Here is a 19,245-nt window from a genome sequence, read left to right as displayed (position 1 = left end):
TTGACGTGCCCCAGAATGCATATTGCTTACAGATTAATGAGCAGATAGCCCTACAGTACCAGAATAAAGTTTGTGTGTTGCAGAAAAAGTGCTGTCCCTCATCTGTGGCCATTAGAGTATATAGAATAGTTATTGTGATCCTCAACATTTTGTGTGCAAAACATTGTGTAGTATTTTGATATGGTCCACAAATCATCATTAAATAACACAAAAGATTGTGACAGTGAAAATGAATCATGAGTTAAATCATGATGGTCACAGCTAAAGTGTGGTTTGCAGGAAACAACTTTATTATAGTTCCATCAGCACCTGCATCTTCTGTATAATTAAACACACAAACACACTGAAAACAAAAGGACAATAACACAGTAATACTCTCAGATAATAAAACCATTGTCATCAGTCAACAGTTGGAGTGGCACCCAAGTTACCCCACCAGCAACACACAAACAAAAACAAACACACACACCCTGCCTTCTCAGCCACTGCGTGCAGAGCCAAAACACTGGCGGCTTCTTCCAAAGAATCTGTTGCCTAAGTAGTGCCGCCTCGCCCCATATCGCCCCCTGTACTTCCCCCTTTTCCTTCCCCGCCTCATCTGTTCATCATGCAGCCACTTCAAACAACGGTCCGGGTCGGGTCCAGTTCTAAGGGTCTGAGGGTGATAGGGACGGGGAGGTGGGGCTGCAGCAGAGTCCCAGGTGTGGGGGTTGTGGAGTGAGGGGGCAAGGGGCTAGGCTGTTTTAAGGGCTTGATGTTGAAGCTGTCCTTAGCCACATATTTACAATCACATTCTAAGCTCAAACATTCAGGGGATGAGAAAATATAAATGGTTAGGGGAAACTTCTACCTACTCTGGGGGCATGGATGAAGGCAAAGTTCAGTCACAGGCAGCCCTGGGGTTTGGGTCTGAGGCTGGGTGGGTGCACTGCAGTGTGGTGAGGTCCGACCCCTTGCTCCTGCCCTCTCGGCCCCAGCAAGGAGCTCCATGAGTGGGCCCTTTGTCCCGGGCCGACGGGCCAGCGAGTGAGCATAGCGAGCGGGCCTCTTCAATGGCGACTGTTTGTTTACACCGGCCAGCCCCGTCAGCTCCCATTAGTGCCCGGCCCAACGACAACCTCTGATGTGCTAATCGCAGCCGGGAGAGAGAGAAAGGGAGAGAGAGAGACAGAAAGGAGAGATGCCGATCGGCTCCCTGAGCCTCGCCAGGCTGGGGATAAAGGCCCTGAGCCCGGGCCGTGCGTGCGCACACAAACACACACAGTGTTCGGCATGGGTAGAGGGGGGAGACCCGCTCCTTCATCTGTGGCCAAGGCCGAAGGGATGTGAGCTCACGTCAGCAGAGCGGCAGCACAGCTCCCAGAGCTAACTACGCATCACAGATATGTGAGAGACCTGTCGCCAGAGAGAGAGAGAGAGAGAGAGAGAGAGACCTTAAAAAATCCATACATGTATAATTCTTGTGCAATTTATATCTATACGCTACATTGAGGTTTTTCTTTCATTATTTGAGGCTATCTGGCATGATTATGTAAGCCTAAGCTTTAGGGCCTAACTGCACACTCGCAAAATAGCCTACACGCCAATCGCCAAATGCTTTTGGGAACGGGCAGAAAAAGTTAACGTCACCCACCCACGGAGGCAAAAAGGATAATGTCCTAGTTTAATTCAATAAGAGAAAATCTGCAAAATGGAGAGTTGAAAATAAAGAGAAGGGAGGCCAAAAAACGTATGTTTGGGAAATATTTGGTGATATGGTAAAAGAGGATGATAGCAGTGCCGGCTGTTATGTGTGATGATTGTGAAGCGATATACAAATTCGACAGTCACAAGATGGGGACTTCAAATAGGCCTATGGCACATCAAGGGAACTATAGCCTACTGTTCAAATGGGTTAAATTGAAACTGAAATCTGGACACTGACTAAGTCTATAACCTCTCACATAGCCTTAATATTAACTCCTACAGAATTAAGCATTTCTTGCAGCAACATTTTGACTCGGGAACAGGAGTGGAGAAATATGATTTATTTCTTTCAGCATCTTGAGAGAATGTGAATGCGCAGTTAGATACCCTCTGTAGAGGTGCTAACTTTATCAGCATCATAAAAGCTGATTGTATTTCAACCACATAAAATATGCATCCAAGCCGAACTGAAATCTCATCAGAAACATGTTGGGTTGTTTTCACAGCTTTCTATTTCCCTACAAACGGTCAAACTGATGTCATTTGGACATTTTGCACAGAAAACGTATTTGCTCTGCGAAAGAAGCAGAGATGACAGAGAATTTTACCGATGTCAACTAGATTCTATCGATTATTCTGGTGAGCAAGGGTCTATTTAGTCTTCTATATTATTTCATTTTATTTCACCTTTATTTAACCAGGTAAGCCAGTTGAGAACAAGTTCTCATTTACAACTGCGACCTGGCCAAGATAAAGCAAAGCAGTGCGATAAAAAACAACAACAACAACACAGAGTTACACATGGGATAAACAAAAACGTACAGTCAATAACACAATAGAAAAATAGAACATCTATATACAGTGTGTGCAAATGTAGTAAGTTATGGAGGTAAGGCAATAAATAGGCCATAGTGCAAAATAGGGCAACAAATAATGACAGAAGAGAAGCTGCATGCATCTAACTTTAGACAAGTTGAATAACAAATAGCCTACCTAAATTAAATTAAAAGCAGAAACATTTAAAATCAGGCAAAAGAAAATCCTGCACCCCCTGTCAAAACATCGCTCCGCCGTCTCTGACTGTAGCCTATAGCACATTTTCTATATTAGCGGCTTAGGGTTGGGTGCGGGCCTCAGATGTTCACTTTATCACATATAGTCGGGCGGTTGCGGATGGGTTATTAGCAATTGTGGACAGGTGCGGGGAACACACAGCTGACCCGCACACTACTAACAGACATTGATTAAATACTGCCACCTGTTGACCATATTCAACATAGTTGACATTTCAAGTGATAGTGCACTATGGTACACAACATTTGTTTAGGAAGTGTGTTTGTTGCAAAGCATAGGTCTTGTACACATAGCCCAACACTCACTCACCTCTTGAATGGCTCTCCCCAGACTTTCCTGACTCTTCACCACTCTCCTGAAACACAAGTACAACACACCATCATTGTGGTCCTGTGTTCAGGTCGTGGGTTCAATTCCCCAAAATATTTTTTACAAAAATTTACACAATCACTGTGCTTTTCCTAACCACAGTCCTTCCTCCTTCTAAGGGCATAGGGACTAGGAGAAGGTGTTAAGTGGATAGGGAGTGGAATGGAACCAGGTCTACCTGTGTATTTTGCGAGCCACAGTGAGGGTGAACTGGCCTGGGGAATCAGGATGGTAGGTGGAGGGCACTATGACGTATGCCCCTGGAGGAAGGCAGCAGGCCAGACTGACAGCCTGGGTGTAGCAGTGAGGAATGCAGCTGGCCACCGGTTCCTCCTCCCTGGGTACTGTCGACTCGGCCTTCCCCTGTCCCTCCGGAGCCTGGATATACAGAGAGATTCACATGTAACTAGTCACAACATAATCCTCTTCATAAAGACAGATTTGAAAGGAGGATTAAAACAACATATCAACAGGCTAAACCATAGATTCTACATTAAGGACACCTTTTAGATAGGCTAACCACATACCGTTAATAAACAGGGTCATTTTTATTAGGCACCAAACAGAAGAAAATGGACTAAAACAAGGAGTGACTACTTGGACTTTAGTTTTTTCATTGCAAAACGTTCTGATAGAGTATGCCCTAATGAATATGACCCAGCTCACCTTGTACAGGTGAAAGCCGATGGCCTGGAGGTCAGTGTCAGGGCAGTTCTGGTGGAGGGTGACCCTAACATTGACCCCTGTTGACCCCGCTAAGTTGTCGCCCATGGTGACCGGGAACCTGGGATTCTGCCAGTGAGACAGGAAGTTCCTGCTCCCCCCGGCCGATGACCCGGTGACCCATGCACCCCGTAAGTAGATTGTCTCCCACTCCCCCTCTGTTACCAACGGCAAAGAGGGCCCTGGGGTCTTCACAGCACTGCAGGAGGATGGGGGAACATATAGATTCAATTTGAAAGTCCAGTTTCCTAGACTTGTAAGACATAACATGATCTACAAAACAAATAGCATGATATATAAACCACTTTTGATGTATGAAAAGCAAAACTTCTGATAAACTTTGATTTATCCTATCCATATTTGGACCTATCTCTTTATGGTCACAGTCTTCTGCTAAATGACTACAATGTAAATGTTAGTCCCACTGACCTGAGTGAGGTGGGGGAAGAGGAGAAGACCCTGAGCAGGAAGCTCCCCTCGCCCCCCTGGAGGAAGGTACTGGGGATGAGCAGGTGGAAGCCAGGGTCCAGGTGTGTGTGTAGCACCACCTCACGCTCGTAGGCGTGGCAGTGTGTGGAGGCACAGGGAGGGCTGTTCAGAGTCCCAGACAGGTTCAAACGCTTATTCTCTACCTGGGGATTGACAGACAGACAGACAGACGCACAAATCGCATGCATGTACACACACACACAAAGATTAAACAATTAAAAGCCAGACAAACACACACACGTTCTTACCTTAACATCTACCAGCAACAAGGCTAGAGTACAGTACCAACCTTCCACATGTGCAAGGCGATGGCCTGGTAGTGCTGGTGTTGTGTGGTGCTGCTGCCCTCCTCTGGTGACTGTGTGTAGTGGCGTCCTGTGTTCCTGCTATACCTTCTGTGCTGTAGCAGAGACACAAGCACCTCTCCCCTCTCAAACACCTGCAGCCAGAACTGAGGATTGCTGCCATAGCTACTGTTGTTACGGCAACCACCTGCTGAGTGACCTTTGACCCAGCGATCGCCCGTCTGGTGGCTGTGAGTCAGCAGCTCTCCTATTGGACAGATAGGGGCTGTCAATTACACAATCACAACACTGGCTTTGCTTAGCTTTCCTTTTATAAAGAGATATTTCACCCCCAAACCAAAGATTGTCAGGCTTTCTCATACATTCAAAACTATTAAACGTTGTCTAATGCTTGTATAACGAGGAAGTATTGAGTGAGTATACCAGAATAGATGCTCTGCAGGTGTCCCTCCTCATTGATGGGATACCACACTGTGACATCATCAAACTGCAACAGGAATTCAGTCTCGTCCACCCAGAACTCGGCCTCCTGGGCTCGGCCCAGCAGGTTCAGAGTACAGGTCGGGTCCAGAGAGTTCCAGCCTTCTCCACTGCCAGGCGAGAGTGGCCAGTTTATTACTGAGACAAAGGTTCTTAAGAAAATAATTATAGATGGGGCCAGGCTCAAAATGACACAAAAGAACGCACGCACACACACCCGCAAGCCCTACACTGGCATGAATTTCAAGCCCTACCCATGCCTGCGGCGTTCAGGCCCTACCCAGGCCTGACTGCTTCTGCCAAATTTAAGGCCGAGCCCTGCCGAAATCAGAAATAACTTTATTAGTACCCATTAGCTGCTCGTCTGTCTGTCCCTCGCTCCCTGCGCTGTGTGCACGGCTCTGCTCTTCTTGCTGTTCTGCAGTGTTGCCAACTTAGCGCCTTTGTCGTTATATTTAGTTCATTTTTTCAGACCCCTCCAGTGACTTTTATTGGTAAAAGATTCTAGTGACAAATTCAGCAACTTATCAGGCTGCCTTTGGGGAGTTTTGACACCAAGGTTTTCTATGGTTTTGATAGGATTTAGCGACTTTTTCCACTCAATTCTGCCGCAAACAAGAGTGGGAGAAGCTGTCTATGCAACAGAAGCCATAGCAATGGCGAACACACAGGCAGAAAAGCACAAGGGGAGGCGTGTCTGATGGGAGACGGGGCGAAAACGCTACGTCGGGGACCGCAGCTGTGCCGCAGCAAGGCAAATTGGTGCTGTGACATCGTCGCAGCAACGGCAAAACGTAATCTAGCAACTTTTAGCGACAAATCAAGGAGCCAATAGCGGTCTCACTGAAAAATTGTTGGCAACACTGCTGTCCTCCTCAATGACGAAACTGAAAGCAGTTAGCAGTAAGCTAGCTACATTTTGTCACTCTAAACTCAAGGAAAAACTCAAGGAACATTATTATTTCCTGCAAAATAATCTCTCCTGTGGACTCGAACAATGTTCTAGTCTTTAATTTGACAAGGTTGAAAAACCTCTGACACCATGATATGTACTGTGCAGCAGAGCACAAGCAAATGGCTCAGCTTCGAAATGTTAATGATAAATTTAGTGATACCCGAGCCCTACCCGTACCCTAGTTATGGATGAAAAAACAGGCCCTACCGGCCCTAACCGGGGCCCATCGGGCTCGGGTCAGGTAGCAGAGCTCTAACATACACACACCCCCTACCTCTCTCTCCATGCTCCCTCCCAGCAGCGTCTGCCCCAGGGGTTTCTGATCCTGATTAGACGTACTCCTACCCCTTCCACCGTCCTCACGTCCACCCACTCCATCACACTCAGGGCATGCCACAACTCACTGGCACCTAGGGGGTAAGGGGGCAGTTAGGGTAAATATAGCCCTAAACAATATTTTAGCAACTGGCCCATTAGCAGACTTGGGGGTATGCCAGTACCTTACCTTGAAAGGTTAGTCACAAGATTTCAATGGAAGGCTTTCAGTAAGATTCTAAGAAAACTGCATTCCCTCTCCATTGGATAACAATGGCCTGCACAGCCCAGAGCTATTTTTGTGTTTAAAATGTGAAAACAGCCAAATATTCCCAGACAAATCATTTGTCCTCCTCACCTCCGGGGGCGCTGTGTACAGAGCAGCTGACTAAAAGCCCTCTCTGACCGCATGCAGCAGGTCCAGATCCAGCCTCCTCCTCCTGACCCAGTCACTGTCAGATGACCCCCGACCCTGGTCCTCCTCCGTCCCACCATCCCCCAGGCTCCAGCGCTCCGCCAGCCCCCCTGTCAGGTCTACCAGGGCCTCAGAGACCTGCCCCGCCCATAGGTGCTCATACGACCCCTGCAGCCTGGGGGAGGAATAGGGACAAGAGACAACATGGGGGGGATCAGAGAATGTCACAAAACCTAACTATTGTATTGTATGGTATGGTATGGTATGTGATTGGAATAGCATAGAATATTAGGAGACACAATATTAATGACTAGATGCAGAAACAGGTGGAAGGTCACTTTCAACCTTCCACCTGTCACTCACTTGGCATAGGCCTTCTCCAGCAGAGCTACCCAGAAAGCAGTGGGGGACTGGCAGCGCGAGAAGCAGAGCTTGCCTCCGAGGCAGGGCAGCCGGTCGTCAACGGTTACCTCTGTCCAGCGGCCATGCTGCCAGAGACGGAAGAGGAAGGAGCCCCTGTACCCCCTCTCCCCCCACTGAGGCTGGGCAGGGGGTACCACCTGGGGGTTAGAGATGGCACAGGGTAACACTGGGTTTTTCACAGTATTTTGGTATAGATAAAAGTCACCAAGTACTTAATGGAATAGGTGAGGGGCAGAAGCATAGTGTATTTACTGTAAGCTGTCAGACTTTAACTTGTGGTACTAACCTACAGTTGTAGTTTTACTGTTCACAGCAAAACCAAAAAGCAACAAGCTTACTTCAATGCAATAACATATACAGCGCATTCGGAAAGTATCCAGACCCCTTGCCTTTTTCCACATTTTGTTACGTTACAGCCTTATTCTAAAATTGATTAAATAAAAAATGTTTCTCATCAACCTACACACAATACCCCATAATGACAAAGCGAAAACAGGTTTTTAGAAAATTTAGCAAATGTATTACAAATAAAAAAACAGATATTTACATAAGTATTCAGACCCTTTGCTATGAGACTCGAAATTGAGCTCAGGTCCATCCTGTTTCCATTGATCATCCTTGAGATGTTTGTACAACTTGATTGGAGTCCACCTGTGGTAAATTCAAATGATTGGACATGATTTGGAAAGGCACACACCTGTTGACAGTGCATGTCAGAGCAAAAAACAAGCCATGAGGTCGAAGGAATTGTCCGTAGAGCTCCGAGACAGGATTGTGTTGAAGCACAGATCTGGGGAAGGGTACCAAAAAATGTCTGCAGCATTGAAGGTCCCCAAGAACACAATTGCCTCCATCATTCTTAAATGGAAGAAGTTTGGAACCATCAAGACTCTTCCTAGAGCTGGCCGCCCGGCCAAACTGAGCAATCGGGGGAGAAGGGCCTTGGTCAGGGAGGCGACCAAGAACCCGATGGTCACTCTGACAGAGCTCTAGAGTTCCTCTTTGGAGATGGGAGAATCTTCCAGAAGGACAACCATCTCTGCAGCACTCCACCAATCAGGCCTTTATGGTAGAGTGGCCAGACTGAAGCCACTCCTCAGTAAAAGGCACATGACAGCCCACTTAAGAGTTTGCCAAAAGGCACCTAAAGGACTCAGACCATGAGAAACAAGATTCTCTGGTCTGATGAAACCAAGATTGAACTCTTTGGCCTGAATGCCAAGCGTCACATCTGGAGGAAACCTGGCACCATCCCTACGGTGAAGCTTGGTGATGGCAGCATCATGCTGTTGGGATGTTTTTCAGCGGCAGGGACTGGGAGACTAGTCAGTACCGAGGGAAAGATGAACGGGCAAAGTACAGAGAGATCCTTGATGAAAACCTGCTCCAGAGCGCTCAGGACCTCAGACTGGGGTGAAAGTTTACCTTCCAACAGGACAACGACTCTAAGCACACAGCCATGACAATGCAGTAGTGGCTTCCGGACAAGTCTCGGAATGTCCTTGAGTGGCCCAGCCAGTGCCCGGACTTGAACCCGGTTGAAGATCTCTGGAGACCTGAAAATAGCTGTGCAGCGACGCTCCCCATCCAACATGACAGAGCTTGAGAGGATCTGCAGAGAAGAATGGGAGAAACTCCCCAAATTCAGGTGTGCCAAGCTTGTAGAATCATACCCAAGAAGACTTAAGGCTGTAATCGCTGCCAAAGGTGCTTCAACAAAGTACTGAGTAAAGGGTCTGAATACTTATGTAATTTGTGATATTTCCCTTTTTTATTATTAATAAATTCGCACACATTTCTAAAAACCTGTTTTTGCTTTGTCATTATGGGATATTGTGTGTAGATTGATGAGAAAAAAAAAGATTTTAATCAATTTTAGAATAAGGCTGTAACGCAACAAAATGTGGAAAAAGTCAAGGGGTCTGAATACTTTCTGAATGCACTGTACCTTACAAGTTTGTGGAGCTTTACCTTCTTCATCAGATGCTGGTTTTTCAGTAAGATCGTGCAGGCACAGAGGAACCAGCAGTCTCCCAGGAGGCCTTGCTTTGCATGGCCGTCATCGGTGTTGTCAGGGAAGAGTGTGGGAGACGGGCAGATCTCCTGGAGGGACAGAGAGAGAAATATGTCACCATTAACAGAAACAGAATCATTGTGAGCAGATTGGACATGCTTGCTTCTGTTACGCGATCAAGTGTTCACAACGTGATAAGGAAAAAATAACATGTATTGGAAGGAACACAGCATATAAATGGCATATATATTATATTATGATATATTATTAGTGACCTAAGGCCAATTCTGATTGGATAAGGTGTAGGCCCGGGTCTTACCTGTGGCCGAAGCCATGTGATGTCATCCTGGAACCTGGCGATGGGGGTGGAGTAGTCTGAGAACAGGGAGGAGTCCTCACAGAGGAAGGCTGGGTCCTCAAACAGACTTTTGTATTCTACAGCTAAAACAGTGATGGAGATGGAGGAGCATGTTATCAACACTAGAAGAGATATTCTATTCTATTCAATTCTATTTTATAAAATGTAATTTCCTGCAACATATATTTGATCCTTCAACATAACAGTAAAGCCAAATAAACAAGTAGGCTAATAACAGCAGTACACACGTATAGGGGCAACGTGATGTCAAGTTACGAACAGTTGTTTACTAAAAAGAGACTGTCACCCTCACACTTACCCGGCTCATCTTCCTCCATCGCCTCCCTGTCTTCTCCGGGAAATCACCCACGATGCACTACTTCTTCTCTACTCCACAACCAAGGAGCTGGGTTTTTCCATGACCCCACCATTCTTGAAAATACAGCATGTTTTCTTCAAAGAATCAGAACAGACTGTAATGGCAAGATAAATTGGTAGCCAGCATTTGCATATCAAAACAAACAGATGGGCTTTGATGCAAATATAGAGAGGAATATTAGCTAGATTCACCATTGCTGAATTTAAACCATGCTCCCGTACTCTTGAATTACCATATCCTATACTGATTCCCTTTTTCATTGGTTATGACCGTAGGCTAAAGGGGTCTACACAGAATACGCTAACGGAGTCGATGGAGCGTTTTATTTATTTTATTTTATTTAACCCTTATATGGCGGTGAGAGGACGCCCAGTGGCCGGCAGTGGGAGAAGATGGAGCGAGATGGACTTTGGCCGACATTCTGCTAATTTTCTCAATCGATGAAACATTTGAGCTCAATACAGTTTTCTGTTTCCAAAACTAGAACAGAACTAGAACTGTTCTGAACAGTGTGGACGAAGTTTACTTTGCCAAAGAAAAAGAAAAAAAATAGTTGTTTAGAAGGAGTGCAAGGGTGAATTGAGTCATTGCACACACACACTTCACAGAGTAAGCGTTCCCTAACGGAAATATGCAAATATATGCTAGAACGTGCTTGGTTCTGCCCACTATGATTAATTTGCTTCCATTGGAAACGATAGGCTGTCATCATTCTTGGGTTTGTTATAAAAAATCTTTGGTAGCGCAGTCTCGCAGTGTCGTTTTTTCCGCCATTAAAAGGGGCGGCTCCTTGAAGTGCGCTCCGACATTCCACGTACCCCGTGCCACATGCAAATTGTAACGCACCATATCATCCCTTCAGTAGCCGTGGGGGCAGTGTTGTGTAGGCAATGAAGCTTGCTTGGTTCCTTGATCTGATCTATAGGCTATGCATCAAAGAAGCCTATTTTGCATTGATAAGCAAACAATCTCAGCGACTGTTCAAGCAATAAACCAAACAACATTGTAGCCTTATTAGAATCCCCCCCAAAATATATTTTGTTTAGAAGTAATAGCTAGTGATTCCAGGTTACTGGTAGAAACAACTGCAAGGTATATTCTTTTTCTCCATGACCAAAACATGATGACATTCTATTTTTAGCTGATATAGGAGTGAATACATTCAAACAGCATATCAAACTGGGACATTGTAGGTTACACCAGCAAATATAACAATATTTGCCAGGGCATATTATTTGATTATAAATCATTATTTCACATGGCGATGTGGGAAACTAATCAACTTCAAAATCACTTCAACTTCAAGATTGCTGTCTTGGCTTTCAATAAGCAGCCTATTTTGCATTGATAACCAAATCCAATCTCAGCGACTGTTCAAACAATAAACCAAACATTGCAGCCTTATAGAATCCCCCCCCAAAATTATTTTGTTTAGAAGTGATAAGTTATTCTGAGCTAAAACAGATAGCCATGTGCTTTTCTATTCTCCATGACAAAAAATGATGACATTCTATTTTTAGCTGATATGGGAGGGAATACATCGAAGCAGCATATCAAATTAAGATAAAGTTGAAGGTTACACTGGCAAGTATAAGAATATTTGCCATTGCATATAATCCTGATTCTTTCACATGGAGATGTGGGAAGCTAAAAGGGTAGCTAATGTGCAGTGTTTAGCCAACTTGCTAGCAAGGGAAGACAAGACAAGACCGAGATGACCACAAGAAAACCCAAGAATCCACACAAAAGGGTAATTTGTTTAGAAGTAGCTAGCCATGTGCTTTCTTTTCCTCAGTGACCAAAACACTACGTTCAATTTTTTGCTGATATGGGAATGAATACACAAGCAGTATATCATAATGGGATGTTTTAGGTTACACCGGCAAGTATAAGAATATTTCCTGGCATATTTGTTTTATTATAAATGTGATTATTCCACATGGAGATGTGGGAAGCTAAAAAGGCTAGCTAGCTTTCTATGTTTTAGCCAGGCTAAAGCCAACTAATCAGGCTGCCACCTAGCTACTACTACTAGCAAGGGAAGGCGATTCTTCCTTTTTTTCACAAAATGAAAAGACACAAATATAATACTTTGCTATCACACCATTGTGAATGGGAGTGGGACCAGCAAGGAAATCATGTTACCAAAAGGTGTCTGCTACTCAGGGTTGCCATGTCCGCGGGTTTACTTCAAAATTGGGCTAATTTGAAAACGATGTCATGGGTGAAAATGTGTTGGTCGCGGGTTTATGGGCTAATGCCACTCTTTTTTGTTTTTTACATCTATTAATTTCACTGTGAGCTGCTGCTGCTGACTATCAGGCAGTGAGGCAGGCGGTGTTGAGAGAGTGATGAGTGAGTGAGCTATTTGGCCCTAAACAGAGAGTACACAGTGGCAGAATACCTGACCACTGTGACTGACCCAAAATCAAGGAAAGCTTTGACTATGTACAGACTCAGTGAGCATAGCCTTGCTATTGAGAGAGGCTGCCGTAGGCAGATATGGCTCTCAAGAGAAGACAGGCTATGTGCACATCAGTGGAGGCTGCTGAGGGGAGGACGGCTCATAATAATGTCTGGAATGGAGTCAATGGAATGGTATCAACCACATGGAAACCGCGTGTTTGATACCATTCCAGCTGTCCTCCCCTCAGCAGCCTCCACTGGTGCACACTGCCCACAAAATGAGGTTGAAACTGAGCTGCACTTCCTAACCTCCTGCCAAATGTATGACCATATTTCCCTCAGATTAAACAGACCCAAAAAGAATTTGAAAGCAAATCCTATTTTGATAAACTCCCATATCTATTGGTTGAAATACCACAGTGTGCCATCACAGCAGCAAGATTGGTGACCTGTTGCCACAAGAAAAGGGTAACCATGAAGAACAAACACCATTGTAAATACAACCCATATTTATGTTTATTTATTTTCCCTTTTGTACTTCAACTATTTACACATTGTTATAAAACTGTACATAGCCATTATATGACATTTGAAATGTTTCTATTCCTTTGAAACCTTTGTGAGTGTAATGTTTACTCTTCATTTTTGATTGTTTATTTCACTTTTGTTTATGATCTATTTCACTTGTTTTGGCAATGTAAACATGTTTCCCATGCCAATAAAGCCCTTTGAATTTAATTTAATTTAATTTGATTGAGTGGTGTGGTGTGGAGGGAGGGAGAGAGCCGGCGGGGTGTGTGTGTGTTGAGCATAGTCATTGGATTTGAGAGAGCGCTGCAGTCGTGTGAGTGAGAGGACAGCAGCACGTGTTGTATCCTGACTGCCCCTAGTCCCCAATCATTACCCTACTAGAGCCAACACAGCAAGGGAGAGAAACTGAGAAATAATCATCCAACAGTTTCAGAGAGAGGGAGAGAGAGGATGAACAATGTGCTTTCTCTCTGGGTAGGCTATAGCTAGGGCTCGAAATTAAGGGCGTGTCTGGGGCGGTTCAAGCAAACTCTGGGACAGTTCTGGGAAGATAGAGCCAAAATAGCGGCAACAACAGGCACTGGCCTTTCTCTCCTCTCTTCTGACCATTTGATCTGAACGAACTGTGCCTCGAGTATGTCAAGAGAATCAAGACTTTAGACATTAAATGTTAATTATCCTACATTATAATTGTCATACATGACTGGCGTTTAGCCTATATTTATGTAGCCTAATTAAAAGTCTCATTAAAGTTTGGCTACATTTTCTGGGCATCCCTCATGGTCAGCATCGGTGTGAACATGACAGGCTGTAGCCAATATGCATATAACTTAGGCTACACTTTAACATGTAGGCTAATTATTTATGTATATTTATGCAAAATAATAATAAACAGCGAGTAGCAGCAGTGTAAAAACAAATGGGGGAGGGTCAATGTAAGTGGTCCGGGTGGCCATTTGATTCATTGTTCAGCAGTCTTATGGCTTGGGGGTAGAAACTGTTAAGGAGCCTTTTGGTCCTAGACTTGGCACACCGGTACCGCTTGCCGTGCGGTAGCAGAGAGAACGGCCTATGACTTGGGTGACTGGAGTCTTTGACAATTTTTTGGGCCTTCATCTGACACCGCCTAGTATATAGGTCCTGGATGGCAGGAAGCTTGGCCCCAGTGATGTACTGGGCCGTACTCACTACCCTCTGTAGCGCCTTACGGTGCCGAGAAGTTGCCATACCAGAAGGTGATGCAGCCGGTCAGGATGCTCTCGATGGTGCAGCTGTAGACCTTTTGGAGGATCTGGGGACCCATGCCAAATCTTTTCAGTCTCCTGAGGAGGAAAAGGTGTTGTCGTGCCCTCTTCACGACTGTCTTGTTGTGTTTGGACCATGACAGTTTGTTGGTGATGTGGACACCAAGGAACTTGAAACTCTCGACCCACCCCACTACAGCCCCGTCGATGTTAATGGGGGCCTGTTCGGCCCGCCTTTTCCTGTAATCCACGATCAGCTCCTTTGTCTTGCTCACATTGAGGGAGAGGTTGTTGTCCTGGCACCACACGGCCAGGTCTCTGACCTCCTCCCTATAAGCTGTCTCATCGTTGTCGGTGATCAGGCCTACCGCAGTTGTCGTCAGCAAACTTAATGATGGTGTTGGAGTCGTGTTTAGCCACGCAGTCGTGGGTGAACAGGGAGTACAGGAGGGGACTAAGCACGCACCCCTGAGGGGCCCCCATGTTGAGGATCTGCGTGGCAGATGTGTTGTTGCCTACCCTTACCACCTGGGGGCATCCCGTCAGGAAGTCCAGGATCCAGTTGCAGAAGGAGGTGTTTAGTCCCAGGGTCCATAGCTTAGTGATGAGCTTTGTGGGCACTACGGTGTTGAACGCTAAGCTGTAGTCAATGAACAGCATTCTGACATAGGTGTTAATTTTGTCCAAGTGGGAAAGGACAGTCTGGAGTGAGATTGAGATTGCGTCATCTGTGGATCTGTTGGGGCGGTATGCGAATTGGAGTGGGTCTAGGGTTTCCGGGATGATAGTGTTGATGTGAGCCATGACCAGCCTTTCAAGCACTTCATGGCTACCGACGTGAGTGCTACGGGGCGGTAATCATTTAGGCAGGTTACCTTTGCTTCCTTGGGCACAGGGACTATGGTGGTCTGCTTGAAACATGTAGGTATTACAGACTCGGTCAGGGAGAGGTTGAAAATGTCAGTGAAGACACTTGCCAGTTGGTCCGTGCATGCTTTGAGTACACGTCCTGGTAATCTGTCTGACCCTGCAGCTTTGTGAATTTTGACCTGTTTAAAAGGTCTTGCTCACATCTGCTACCGAGAGCGTGATCACACAGTCGTCCGGAACAGCTGGTGCTCTCATGCATGCTTCAGTGTTGCTCGCCTCAAAGCGAGCATAAAAGGCATTTAGCTCGTTTGGTAGGCTCGCGTCACTGGGCAGCTCGCGGCTGGGTTTCCCTTTGTAGTCCGTAATAGTTTTCAAGCCCTGCCACATCCGACGAGCATCAGAGCCGGTGTTGTAGGATTCAATCTTAATCCTGTATTGACGCTTTGCCTGTTTGATGGTTCGTCTGAGGGCGTAGCGGGATTTCTTATAAGTGTCCGGATTAGTGTCCCACAACTTGAAAGCGGCAGCTCTAGCCTTTAGCTCGATGCGGATGTTCCCTGTAATCCATGGCTTCTGGTTGGGATATGTACGTATGTGAATTTCTGGCTCAGTTGACAGTCCCATTTATTTACTTCAGTAGTAGGCTACTCTTATTAGCCATTTAAATCACTGTGAATGAATTACCTATAGGTCCAAGAGTAGACCCATGTTGGCAATTTAAATTGCACTTCGGGACGATTCTGGGACGGTGATGAAAAAAGTTAGTCTTGAGTCCTGTATGTAGCAAGCTAGCTAGCTAACATTGGCCAGAAAGTTGAAGTCAGAGAGAGTGTGGCGCGCAGCAGTGCGGAGCACAGCAGAGGTGAGGAACCGATTAACTCCATTACTGACTATCCAATTATAATAGTAGTGATTGGTTGATTGATTAATAGTAGAATACAACTCTTGATGTACTGGACTCGTGATGAATCTCCTCTTGCTCTTTCCTTTCCATCTTGCTCCAGAGGGATGGATGACTGGGACATCAGGCTGCCTGCAGCCACACATGAATGTTTTATAAAATGAATGTATAAAATAAAAGCCAAAAAGCAAACTGTTGGGACTTTTAGATTTGTATAGGCTACTCCAGTTGAAAATATGACTATTTTAGAGCAATGTGACTTGTATTAATACTATTTCACTATGTTTTGTGAAAAATAAAACATACATCTTAACGATTCGCTATTAATCACTTTTATAGTTCATATTAAATCATTTGGTGTGATGAACCAATAACAAAGGGAGAAATGCGGAGAAGAGGTTAAAGTTAAAGCAATTTTACCAGTTGTATTTACATAGATTGTCATTATGGAGACACCTGTTGCTGTGGAAAATAAATGTGGGCTAGTTTTCAAGCCTTGTGGGCGGGTTTTGAGTTCTCATTGCGTCAGAAATGATTGCTATACCTGGCAACCCTGCTGCTACTCCAAAAATCCCACAACACCCAGGTGCACGCACCCACTTAGATCAACGGAGTGGAGTTTGTAGTAACCTTCAGTGACCATCATTGACTGGGGAGAACAGTAGTAGCACAGATAGAACAATGAGACAGACATTTCACCGGATGTATAAATGTGACGCACTCAATTGGCGTTTCCAATAAATAACAAATATGGTGCTGAGAGGAAGCCCAGTGGCCGGCAGTTGGAGAAGATGGAGTGAGATGGATTTTGGACGACATTCTGCTAATTTCCTCATCAATTAAACATTTCATCTCCACACAGTTTTATGTTTCCAAAACTAGAATATGTAACAAACAGAGTGGACTGAGTTTTGTAGACTTTACCCTTTTCCAAAGTTGCATTGTTTAGGAGTGCAAGCACAGACAGAAGGGATAACCCAGACAAGTCACACGGGCTATAAAGCTGAAGCATCGTTTAGAGCGTTTTTCTAACCACCAAATATCGTAGTGAAAGGAAGTCCAGTCGCGGGTAGTGGGGCAGGGATGCAAACTGGCAAGGGCCCAAAAAGGTGACACTGAAACATGCAAAAACTTCCTGCTAGGGGGGATAAAAAATACATATAAAAAAATATCAGTTTTAAAATGCTAATTTCTAGTGAAATTCAAGTTTTAACTAATTAAACAAAAAGAATATGATCAACATGATCAGTCTGTGTGTAAAATAAAATGTGGTTGATGTAAGGAAAGCAATCTGATGTTATTTGTTGCCTAGACTTTACTGCAAATGACACTCAAGAACAGAGAAAAAACAATACATTAATATTGCAGTTAGCCATGACAGCCTTCGTAATAGAAAGCTTGTGACCACACATATAAATATTACACTTGGGGAAAAAAACATCTTAAAGTAGAAATAGAATGAAACAAACAGGCATTCTATTTTTTCTCTATTATAGTAGCTCCAGCTAACGTTACACTTCATCCCTGAATCCACTTCTTTAACAAGCAACGCCTCATTTTCACCTAATTCTCTCATTCTGAAAATTAACCACACACTGTAGATTGAAAACATTAGTTCATAGATAGTACGTTAGTTAGTTCGTCAGCTAGTTAACTAGCTAACGGATAATTCAATCCAGCTTGCGTAGCAAGATACTTAACAATGCTAACAATTCTTGTTCCACCACACTTTCTCCCTCACCTCAAACTTTCCAAATGCAAGTTGTTTTTCGGTTACAACTCATGAAGCACGCTTCATCACCTTCTCACATACCTCTTCGTTACAGGGGATGCGCTGCTGTAACTGGCAAAGTGCTTTTCCACTCTTCCGTCTTTCAAGAGCGCGCGCTGATGCTGTAACTGGCACCCAATCCGGTGCAACTAGCAAATTGGTTGTCTCTTCTCTCTTCAGTCGCGTGTTGCATTCTGTTGTTATGTGAACGATTAGCTGAGCCTTGGACATAGCCAGTATTGCTCCAAAAGTGCATCACTCGTTCGCTTACAGCCAGTAGTGATCCAAAGCCCCCCGAATCCACACGAATCACGTAGGTTACCTATTTTGGATCCAAAACGGCGAATTTCGCCGAAAGGTGACTAGTTTGCATCCCTGAGTGGGAGAGGATATAACTAGGTGAAACGGGGCCGATATTCTGCTAATATTCTCATCGATGAAACATCTGATCTCAATACTTTTTTCTGTTCCCAAAACTAGAATATGTTGCGAACACAGTGCACTACGTTTTATAGACTTGACGCTTTTTTTTATTGCATTGTTTAGAAGGAGTGCAAGCTCGAATTTAGTTTGAGCACACACGCACTTCACAGGTAAGGCGTCACCTAACGGAAATATGCAAATAAATGATATAACGCGCCAATAGGATCTCACTAGCTCATGCTTGGCTCTGCCCACCTCCTTGTTTGTTCTGCTCACTACTATGATTAATTTGTCCCCATTGGAAACGACAGGCTCTGGTCTATCTTGGGTTAGTTATAAAAATCTTAGGTCGTAGGCTAGGTATAAAGGTAATAACATGCATAAACAATAGAGAACAAACACAATGTGGCACGCGTATCAGATTAAAGACATTAAATAACCCCGGTTTACAGCCTCAGAGTGAGAGATCTAGCTAAGTTAGTTACTTGCCAAAGTCGTGCATCTTTCTAACCACTGTGGTCAGCGTTTTTAAAATAATGTGGATCATAGCTGGCTAGCTAACGTTAGTTAGCGTTAGCAAACTAGCTAGCTAGCTAACGTTAGCAAACTAGGCATGTTAGCTAACTATGTTATTACATCGCTATAAGACAATGATAAAAGCTACTTGAAACGATGAAATCACATATTGTTACCATAACATTGCATAAATACAATTGAGAAAACTCTGCAACGAAACGTAGCAGATAAATACCTGAATATACTCCTGCCAAATCTCTCCCGGAAGGACAGTGACAGCAAACTGCCCATTCATAATGCGAATCCTTCCAGTTTGCAAGTTTATGGTATTATGGTGCCACCTCGTGGCTATACATTGCATTACACGAGGTATATCTGGAACGGACAGGAATCACATCACATAACAATTTTCGCTTGCTTGGATAGAAGTTTGGATGAAAGAAAACAGCTTGAGGTTAAGAGGGCTACTGATGTAGGCTACTTCGAATAATATAAATTGAAGAGACAATGAATGACAGATTCAACATTGATATGTTTAGCCAACGTGCAAGGCATCAAGATTACCCCCCTTGACAGGGCATGTACTGCAACATGTACA

The 19,245-nt window shown here is 44.6% G+C and overlaps 1 protein-coding gene across 1 annotated transcript; it reads right to left on the bottom strand.

Annotated features, from left to right (window-relative positions):
• Window positions 1-269: 269 nt before the first annotated feature.
• Window positions 270-19,172, bottom strand: capn10 (calpain 10). Its single transcript, XM_045224937.1, has 15 exons — window positions 18,883-19,172; window positions 9,926-10,059; window positions 9,568-9,689; window positions 9,206-9,337; window positions 7,175-7,371; window positions 6,786-6,986; window positions 6,679-6,689; window positions 6,356-6,491; window positions 5,070-5,236; window positions 4,631-4,893; window positions 4,282-4,484; window positions 3,796-4,051; window positions 3,308-3,507; window positions 3,070-3,115; window positions 270-1,395 (listed from the first exon to the last, which is right to left on the bottom strand). The coding sequence occupies exons 2-15, from the start codon at window positions 9,942-9,944 to the stop codon at window positions 1,366-1,368; spliced, it is 1,983 nt and encodes a 660-aa protein (XP_045080872.1). The 5' UTR covers window positions 9,945-10,059; window positions 18,883-19,172; the 3' UTR covers window positions 270-1,365.
• Window positions 19,173-19,245: the final 73 nt, after the last annotated feature.

This window comes from Coregonus clupeaformis, chromosome 14 (genome assembly GCF_020615455.1).
Source record: "Coregonus clupeaformis isolate EN_2021a chromosome 14, ASM2061545v1, whole genome shotgun sequence".
Lineage (NCBI taxonomy): Eukaryota > Metazoa > Chordata > Actinopteri > Salmoniformes > Salmonidae > Coregonus > Coregonus clupeaformis.
Note: the sequence above shows the minus strand (reverse complement) of the source record. Positions and strands in the feature narration are given on the sequence as shown.